This window comes from Acanthochromis polyacanthus, chromosome 17 (assembly GCF_021347895.1).
Source record: "Acanthochromis polyacanthus isolate Apoly-LR-REF ecotype Palm Island chromosome 17, KAUST_Apoly_ChrSc, whole genome shotgun sequence".
Lineage (NCBI taxonomy): Eukaryota > Metazoa > Chordata > Actinopteri > Pomacentridae > Acanthochromis > Acanthochromis polyacanthus.
This window is the reverse complement of record NC_067129.1, coordinates 14,062,549-14,073,171: the sequence shown is the minus strand read 5'-3', so window position 1 is coordinate 14,073,171 and position 10,623 is coordinate 14,062,549. Positions and strand designations below refer to the sequence as shown.

Sequence of the window (10,623 nt, the reverse complement as noted above, 5' to 3'; positions counted from 1 at the left end):
TTTTCCCCAAAATGGTTGTGTAATAATGTCTTTCTGTCACCTTAGGAAAATGGCATGGCCTTATGCAGGCAGAGGACAGTGAAAGTGCTTGTGGAACTTGGAAGATTGTACTGAATATGCTTGTGTAACTTAGACAAGGACGTACAGGAAAGGGAGGAGTTTATTCTGCTGTCAGACCTCGCGTCAAAATCTGAACCACTTTCCGAAGCAGTCACGTGGTTCAGCCAGGCAACGAGGCTTCGGTCGTCATCATTTTTGGCTCCTCCCCTAAATGAAGCAAGCCTTGATACCCGCTTCGTTGAAACGCCCCTTTTATTTCTCGACACACGCTTCGAAGCCTCGGCACATCTCCTAACATCACTAGTAACTGCACTTTAATATGGATGGATGACACTGAATTAGAGTCTGTTTTCATGAGACTGAGTTCAGAGGTGTAGCTCTGTCATTAAATAGGAAATGATTTCTCAGAATTCACAGAGAAAATTCTGAAATGTTTGTTGCTTGTTGTTAAAATATCTTGCAAGAGGTGCTGAAGCTCAGAAAGTCTGAGATGTTTGTTCAAAATAAGCTCATTCTCAAGTCTTATCTGAACTGTCCTCTTTTGTTTGAACTTTCCCTAAACTTAAGCGTTAATTACAGAGCAGCACATCCAGACTCAGTCTCATTTATGTGGAGATTAAACTTCAGTGTCATTCATTGTTGTTCAAGTGCAGTTTTTCACATTTGTTGCACATGCTCCCGACCAAACCAGTCCAGGTGGAAGACGATGTGAAGAGAAGCTCCAGAGGATGAATATCACACATTTACATTGGAAATAAATGTCCTTTTATTAGACATTTTGATGCAAAAGTTAGATTTCCCTTTAATGATGATCAAATCTGTCAGTGTTTTGTTGATGTTGGTTTCTAAATGTTTTTTGACACTTGGCCCCAAAGATTAAAACCTTTATGGCTCACAAGCTGCAACAATTCACACATTAACTATCTTTATGACTAAACTAAGATAAAAAGTGAAAAACTGCCTGATTCCTGCATCATGAATGTAAATCTTTTTGGTTTTAATGACAGTAAACTGAATATATTTGGGTTTGACATTTTATAAACCAAAACAAGAAATTAATTACTGGAGAAAACAATCAACAGATTAATGGACAAAGAAAATGTGTTTTCCAACATATATGGCTGAATTACTCCAACATTACAAGATACATACAATTTAAATTCTATTTTATTTATATAACGCCAATTACAGGTCAAATTGTCTCAAGACGCTTTATTTTTATATATTTTTGTCATATTTAAAATATGACAAGGTAAGAAATTTAAACCACTTGACTAATCCAATTTGTTATTTGGTTTAAAGAGACTAACTAATCGACTAAATAACTTTCTCCACTAAAACTAATAAACATGAGGACAAATAGAAACGGTTTTAAATACTGCAGTCCCACGACGACAAGAATAAAGTTTGTCAACAAAAACTAAATCTGATGGTGGATTCCATTAAAGTCCTAATAAATGATAATAAAGTGTGATACTAAAGGTTTGTGGTGCTAAAAATCTCAAAGTAAAGATATCAAGTTGAACATCTGGATGGTGGTTGATAAAAGTTGACCTCCCTTCATTTCTCTGGAGACTCCATGGATTTTATGGATGCTGGTTAAAGACCTGCTCTTCTAGTCGTCTTCCTTCTAGTCGCTGTAAAAAGTCACTCCATGCTCGCCGACTTCAAAACCTCTTCATGACAAGTTCTTCTGCCTCCAACCTCGTGGAAACTCCAGAAACTCCAGAAAACCCGTCGAGACTCGAAGAACTCGTGGAGATTCGAAAAACTCGTCGGGCGGGGGAAGGTGTGGTGGGGGGAGGTGGGGGAGTAGAGGGGGGCAGTGGGGGAAGGTGGGGGATAGAGGGGGGAGGACATCACCCACCTCCCCTCGTACTCCCTGCTCTGACTCCACCCAGACTCCACCTTGGCTCCACCCATGTGGTCACTTTATTAGGAACAGAAACTACAATGTCAAAGGGACAACAAATTTATTTCTTTTTATCTGATCTGTAGCTCAGTGAGTTAAGGGTTTGCCTATGGAGCTGGAGGTCACTGATTCAAGAGCAGCCCCTTCTTAATTTTTTAGGAAAACTTAGACAAAGAAAGAAAAATGCCAGTGGTGGGTCTTGAACCTACGACCTTCTGCTTGGTAGTCTCTCTTCGTGTCCCATGAGCAACTTGCCCAGATACTAATTCTTCATTTTTTTTGCACATTTATCATCGATTTTTTGCCATTTTCAAGTTTTTTTTTAACTTAAGTCGCGACTCGACTGTTTTTCTCAGGGGGTTGGACTTCAGCCTTTGTGCTGGAGGGTTGAACCCTCAGTTCCAAGACTTTCCAAAGCCTCCAGACCTCCCGAGTCCTCAGGACCTGAGCTTTCACACAGTCTGAGGGCTGAAGTTTTCTAAGTCCCACAGTGGATCTCTGTTAGTTTGAACTGTGAGACAGTCCAAGGACTGATATCTTCTAAGTTCTGGAGTAGTTCCTCTGTTAGTTTGACCCTTTAGACCAGGGGTGTCAAACTCCGTTCCTGGAGGGCCACTATCCTGCATGTTTTAGATGTTTCCCTCTTCCAACACACCTGATTCAAATGATCAGCTTATCATCAAGCTCAGCAGAAGCCTGATAACGAGCCTGATCATTTGAATCAGGTGTGTTGGAAGAGGGAAACATCTAAAACATGCAGGATAGTGGCCCTCCAGGAACGGAGTTTGACACCCCTGCTTTAGACAGTCTGAGGACTGAAGTTTTAAAAGTTTCTCAGCAGTTCTCTGTTAGTTTGAACTTTCTGGTTAACAGAAGCCTTAAAAGTTGTGACCATGAGTCTTGATTTCACATTTAGACCATCCATCTGAGTTCTTCTCGGACCTTCACCTGTGGGTTTTTTAGAAATCCTGAACAAACTTTGATTATCATCACTGAACAGTAAAGTTTGTGCAGATCAGAAGGTAAAATTAGTTTGATCGATGCCTTCAACTACTAGTAGACTTTATCTGGAAAGCAGTTTTCTGAAATGAGTTCTGTCCACAATCAAAACAAAAATACAGAAAGAGGAAATGTTTGAAGAAACTACTTGATGTTTTCATTTCAGACTAGAAAACGCTTTAAGACCTTTATCTGTTTTTGCTCTTTTTAATTGTTTTATCGTTTCTTCCATTTAATTTGATCTTCTAAAGTCTAACTGGTGTCTTTTCAAATGTTTTGTCTTGAGTTTGATTCTTCTTAAATGTTTAGTTTTACCCTTTTTTCACCTTTTATTCTTTTCTAATGTCTGACTTGATTTTGAAATGTTTTGTCTTTTTAATGTTTAATTGCTGTTTTTTCAAATGTTTTATCAACTTGTTTGAAAAAATGTCCTTTTCTTTCCCAATGTTAAATTTTTCAATTGAATCTTTAAGGTTTTTCTTCTTCAATAATGTTTAATTTTCTTTTTATATGCTTCATTGTATTTTCTGTTTAATTCCTATTTCAAGTTTGTCTTCAAGATTTCATTTTCTAAATAAACATTTAATTTTTTAATTAAATGTTTAGTCTTTTTAAAGATTTAACAATCTAAATGTTTGTACTTTTTTAATGTTTGTGTTTTTTATATGTTTAATTATCTGAAATATTTCATCTTTAATGTTTCATATTTTTGTTAAAAATGTTTCATTTTATAATTACATGTTTTGCATCTTCTGTTTAATTACCGAATTAAATATATTGTCTGTTTAATCTAATGTTTAATTTTCTTTTTAAAAGTTTTGTTGTATTGAGTGTTTTTTCCTTTGAGTTAATTGCTTTTTTAATGTAATTTATTTCTTTAATCTTTTTTCTGTCAAGATTTTAACCCCAACCTTAAAAATAAAACAAACCCTTAAATCACAATGAAAATACTTCTGTTGTCACAATGAGTTAGTCAGTTATTCAGTTTATCAATTCAAATTTATTTTTTGTTTAGCACCTTTCACACAGATGACAAAACTAAACAAGCAAAGAGAATAAACTAAAAACTCCAAAACATTAAAAAAAAAAAAAAAAGATTTAACAGGGTAATAAAATGTGTTGTGTTCAGGGGATGGAGGGAGTTTATTGAAGCCCTCTTGGGCTCACACAGTAAATAATTTAAAATAGAAACTTCATATGCTGTTTAAGGAACCTGGAAATGGCAGAGCTCCAGAACTTCCTATAAACTCTCAAAGTCTCTTCTGCTGCAGGTTGTTTTGTAGAACTGTTACAGAAAACCTCACTAAACCACATGGAGGGGCCTCAAGCTAGTCCTCCAAATGAAACCATACAGAACCTAAAATAGCACAACCCAAATGCTAAAGTCTCCTGCAGCCTCCCAGAGAACCTCTTTAAACAGAGAATCAGGACAGGACCTTCTGGACAACCAACGTTGGTTCACAAACAAGAATACAGAATGCGTCTGACCAAAGACCTCTGAAGACTCACTACAGCCAAGATAAAGACACAACTCTGCTGCACTAAATCCACTAATCACTGCACACATTAGTTAGCACACATGTTTGACTTTGAAGCAAATTTAGTTTAAAGTTGAAGCAAAAAGTTAACAAAGACAGTTGAAAACCACCTTCTGATACCTGAAATCTCTGAATTTTCACACAAAGAACACCTGAACATGTCAAGCTGGTTCCATAGTAGAACCATCACTGTACAAACGTCATAGTATGGTGTGTTGCTCAAAAACATTACAACCCAGCTCTCTAGGGTCGCCGAGGAGCAACACAAAAACAGGACAAACACTGATTTCCAGGGGGTTAGGAGACTATTTATTTGAAAGAGTAAGTTTACAACAACACAGCATGTGAGCAGAAAAATCACAAAATCTGTCTTTAGTTCAGCTGAAAATATTAGTTTTTGTCTTTTTTATTGATCAAACTTTTCAGGAAGTAGATGAAGAATAATTAAAGCTCTCATGTAGAAGTCCAACTTATTTTGGATCCTTGTGGAGAGTTTAATCTTAGAGTTTGTAAAGCTGCTGAGTTTTTAGAGTCACATGGATTGTTTTGGCATTTAATAACCGAGTCCTGAAATAAAATTACAGTTGTGGATTTCTGTCATTTAGTCTGGACTAAACAAATAACAGCAGCAGAAATCTCAAATGTCATTATGAGGAAGGATTGAGGTTTCTCACTTGATAATGATCAAAACATGAAATTTAGGTTGGTTTAAAAGAATATTCCACCTTAAATCTTTGAATGTTGACCAAAAAGGTTGGCTTCAGGAAGTATTCCACCTACAAGGTCCTCACACATCCACCTTAAAGGAACATTCCACCAAAAATCCCTGGACATGCACCTAAAATGTTGGTTTAACCGAGTATTTCATCCGAAATTCTCAAAGAAACCTGAGGGGCTGGTTAAAAGGAATATTCCACCTAAAACCTCAACTAGAGCAGTATGTGTAGCAGCGACAGCAGAAAGAGGTCCTCTCTGGGCAGAAGAACTGCGTCCGAGTGGCAGCTCCCTTTCTGCTCTTACCTTAGTCACTAAACTCAAGCGCCATGGAGGACTCGAGTAGTTGACGTTTCCTGCTGCAACCTTCTCTTTTTCAGCTTTCTTCCACGTCCGATCTCTCCCATCTTTGTTGACGTTTTTGACTCTTTTTCCGAGCTTTGACCAATCCGAGAACATGAAGTACATCATCAGCATCAGCAGTAAAACCACCCTCACCAACCGCCTGATCAAGAACCTGCCCAACTGCTGTGTGGTCCATCAGGATGACTTCTTCAAGTGCCAAGATCAGAATGAAGTTGGTGAAGATGGCTTTAAGCAGTACGATGTCATCACTGCTCTGGACATGGACACCATGATGAGTACGATCTTCGCGTGGCTGGAGAACCCGGTGAAGTTTGAGAAGTCTCATGGCGTTAATAACACCCTGGACACAGAGATCGTCACGACGTCCGACCACAAGGAGGAGCAGGAGACTCACATCCTCATTGTGGAGGGCTTCCTGCTTTACACCTACAGGCCTTTGATCGACATGCTAAACCAATGTTACTTTCCATCCCATATGAAGAATGCAAAAAGAGGAGGTGCTCTAGGAAGTAGACGGTGCCAGACCCCCCCCGACCTGTTCAATGGTCACGTCTGGACCATGGACCTGAAACACAAGAACATCTGCTCACTGTGAAAGATTACTGAGAGCAGCTTTTTGTGATTTCTATGCAGAACACCATGATGTTTGCTGAGCTGTGCACTATTAAATGATTTAAGAATATGGGGTATTGTTACTGCTTATTATTGTTCTCAGGTTTACTATTGAATGTATAGAATGCTACTTACTGTATTTTAAAATTTAAATTACTGCACAGAACATTTCAGATTATTTTATCACAGATCAAAGTACAGATTGTTGTTGTTCACTGTGTATTGGGTAGCACTCATTTTGATTTAGGCTGATTAGCATACAGAACCCTATGATGTTTCTGGTTTACAGCTGAGAACTAGTTGCTAAAAGTACAGAATATTATTTCTTATTTTAGGTGTGATAATTGTCAGCAAACATTCTAAGAAGTGGAAATCCACAGGGTTGTATAAGTGCTGTTCTTGTACAATATTTGTCACTTAATTGTCCTCAGGACTGTCGTTGAACTTGCTAGTTTTGCATAACAGGCAGATGCTGCAGCTAATGATGCTGTAATTCACATAAACAAGGAAACAAGTCCATCATAATTTGAATATTAACAGTCCGAAATGAAAAGGTCATATACAGCGTTCCTATTGGGTTAAAGAACCAAAAAAACATGAAAAATACTTTGTAAAAGCGAGAGGACGGTTGCAGCTTTTATTTTTTCTTACAACTTTTCGGTGGCCCCCCAAAATATCTGTTGTACCCCCCTGTGCCCCCCCACTAAAATTAATCTGGATCCGCCCCTGTATCGAACATTTTTATAATGATGTTGTTGTAAATGTATTTTTCCATTACACTATACAGTGAGCACTATGGTATTCACATTACTGATGCTGTGAATGATACGGTGGAAATTTATCTTTCATGCCTCACAATTATCTAAATAATCACTATGCAGGGAAACGTCCTATGTGTACAAGTCATAATAGCATCTGTTTCTGTCATCCATCTTCTATCTCCTTCTTCCACCAGTTTACAGTCACATTTCTTTGGCATTTCTAATAACTAGCTGCATAATCCTAAGCAACTAAATGAATAAAAAAGGAATCAATTTGAGGACCAAGCACTGCCACGACTCTGGTTTTCTTCCTCTTTTTATTTCAGTCCAGTTCCCAAACTGCAATATTTTGTTTTTTTTTACACTCAAGACACAGCCATGCACAATTCAAAGTTCAAAAAGTCTATTGCTTCAACCACAATTAAAAATAGTTTATCCAAAACCTCATTTCCCCGTCACTCGTTTGTCCTTTTTCAAAGTTGGGGAAAGGCCTGCTGAGGTATGCCAGATGGATCAGCAGTTTTACAAAGCTAGACAATAATAAGAGTAATAATAATAATAATAATAAAGATAATAATTTAAAAAGTAACATTTTTTGTCTTTGTTCCATTCTCTTGATACACATTAATAGAGGAATTTTCACACCACGTGTACAGGTTTACACATTCAGAAGATAGGAATGTACAGGAGCAACCACAGAAAAAGGGGCACGTCAGCGGTGTCTCTTGTCCCGAAATTCACCTTTGTGCTCATAGTTCAGACCTGTACATGGGGCAGAGGCCAAAAGTCCTCAGGGTCAGCGAAGCCTCCTGACAGGCCACCCACACCTCCTTACCTACCTACCTACCTACCGCACACACACAGATATACTAACACTCAGCAGTGGTACTCAGGACAGACTGTGTGGGCCCGCACACAGAGTGCTGCATTCATCGGCTCTCTGTCCGGATGAAGGAGTGTCCGACAAAGCCCAAACAGGAGCGGTGGATCCAGGAGTGCGGAGACAGCGAGTGTGTGTGTTTTGTTTTCTCTTTTTCCAGGGTGCAAAACATTTATTGATACATACCATAGAGCAACCTGAATATTGTCATTTTAAGTTACATAGTTCTGAAAAAAGGGGGAAGGTAGGGTTGGTTTTCCCATCATATTTACATACATACATACATATCCTAACAATCTTAACCTATTTGAAGATGAGATACAGTGTATAGTTTTGTTTTACATGCATGAATTCTGTTGCATCCTCCTGTCTTAACGTCACTCCTTCATCGTCTGTACATCTGCTGTACAATGGAGGTACAATATGACTAAGCAGCTACCCTGCACCTCAGAGTCAAGGTGGACAACACGAGTGAGGCATCTTCTAGTGCAGATTGAGGTAGCCCCCTAACACACAAACACACTCACGCGCACGCACACAGGAGGGATGCTACATGGGAAACGCCTGACGAAGCTACCGAATATCGACAGAGGAGATAACTTCTGTACAGGAGGGAGTTTAAACTCTAACCAGGCATGGAAGGAATGTCAGCGAACAATGCGAGCTTCTACCACAGTTTCTGTTTTCGGTGCTCGTATAGGGCAAAGGTACAATCATAAAAATGGCACTCACTACTTAGCACAGTGGATAACATTCCCCTTCTATAATCTGCCACACGATAACACTACAAAATGTAAAGACCACATGAAAAAAAGTCATATAAGACACGATTAAAAGACAAAAAAAATGAACACTAAGCAGCATCTCAGATACTAAAGGGAGGAGAGGGGGAGGCGGGTGAGGAGGGCAGCGCCTCAGCGGACGTGGATGTTGTCTCGATTTGCGTTGGCAACCCAATCATGTGCAGCATATAAGATATTCTTTAGTATAACATGATAAGACCACAAGAATTACTAATAGCTCATGTTTACATGAAGGAATTTGCTTTTTCCCTCCATGCCATGTTGCAGTTTGTCCATTTTCTATTGAATCAGTGTGTTTTGTTTGCATTAATTGCCTGCTAAAGGATATTTTGTAACATCCTGCTTAAGGTCTGAGGACACTGGGATGCTCGGGGCACTGTGGGTGCAATAAAATGTGGCACTGGACCATCAACTCACTGCAGATAAATAACTACACAGTCTTTTGTTGGGATTCAGGATTACTGTCTATCATCTGTTTGATTTTGTTTTGTCTTACCTTTTTTTTTTGCACTTATTCATCAGATACATACTGTGAATGATCTTATTTGAGATGCTACAGTTTTATGCAAACGGCATTTTAGAGTGATCCGTTGAATAAAATGCTTGCATCAATATTGTAGCTTTCTATAATTATTCTAATAGTTAAATGTGTGACACGGCATCTACATATCAGTGTAATCCACAAAAACGACAACCCCAACGACTGAACAGGAACCACTTTGCTCCTGAAACCGATAAGAAAGTATGTATATTAAACTGTATATCACAGGTCACATCATAGACTGATGCTGCAGTATAGTTTTGGTTTGATATTTCAGATAATGAGAACATTATACCTGATGTTATGCAGCCAGTTCTACAGAGAAAATCTGTGAACTCACTGCAGGCAGCCGTCATGAGCTCAAATGAAATATGAAAACCGCATCTCCTCACTGATATGAGATGAATAATTGAAAGTTGTTTAAAGCTGGTATAGGTCATGTGAAATTATTCCTGACTTTTTTTTCCCCTGTAGCTGCACCCCTTCACACATTCACACATTCACACACACACACACACCTACACACATACACAAAAATACGCCACCTTGAGATGTGACAATCTGCAGAGGAGTAGCGGTGTTTCTGCACAGAGCCGAAGATCATGCAGGCAAAGGTTGGGTCCAGAGTCACTCTCTCACATCAGCTGGTCACTGCAGGTGCAGGTGTGGTCTGATGGTGCTCCATGAAGGGACTAGAGGAAAGAGAACCGAGCCTAAAGCCGGGCAGGGAGGGATTCACGGGCTCTTCAGTTTTGTGTTTTGTTTCTCCTCTTCACTCCTGCAGGTTCTTCTTGAAAATGCTTTCTTTTCAGTTTTTTTCACCCTATTCTTCTTTTTTCTTTTTTTTTTGGGTTTGGGGAGACTCCCAAACAAGACATTTGACACAAAGAGATGTGCACAGTTTCTATACACGCACACACGCCCACACACTCACACACACACTTGTGATGGACTGCTCTACATGTACAGAGTGCTGGAGAAGTAAACGAGGAGATAAGGTCTTTTCAGCAGCATGGGCCGAGAGGCTGCAAGGCCAGATGTCCATCCTACATATGAGGCCTGGGGGTCTTTTGTCCTTGTGCTGTCACGGTAAGTCACACAAACCCCGCCTTGTGCTGTCACTGTCGCCCCTCTACCCAAACACCCAAGCCCCTGCTGCCATGAACGCACACTTCACAGGCAGGGCTCCAGCCTCGGGTGCGGACAGGGAGCACACCCTAGCGACTGCTGTTCTTTATGGCTTCCTTCGCAGCTACAATCAGAGGCGTCAGGCTGGATAGAGGCTTTGCCAGCTTTAGGAAGGAATGCTGCAGACAGGAAGGATTAAAAAAAAGTAAGTATGAAGCCAAAAGAGCTACAGATTTATGATTATGAAGTAGCAGATATAGTGTGAAGAGGACAAAAAATAGTGAATCTGGGAGATCCACCAGTATGTTC

General features: G+C 39.5%; 1 protein-coding gene across 2 annotated transcripts in view; it reads right to left on the bottom strand.

The window, feature by feature from the left end:
- Positions 1-7,260: 7,260 nt before the first annotated feature.
- LOC110967955 (serine/threonine-protein kinase PAK 3) overlaps positions 7,261-10,623 on the bottom strand; it is a 31,581-nt gene continuing 28,218 nt past the window's right edge. For both annotated transcript variants that reach the window (XM_051937786.1, XM_051937787.1), the window contains one exon: positions 7,261-10,493. In XM_051937786.1, coding sequence (XP_051793746.1) covers positions 10,404-10,493 — 90 coding nt within the window. In that variant the 3' untranslated portion in view covers positions 7,261-10,403. The remainder of the gene's footprint in view (positions 10,494-10,623) is intronic.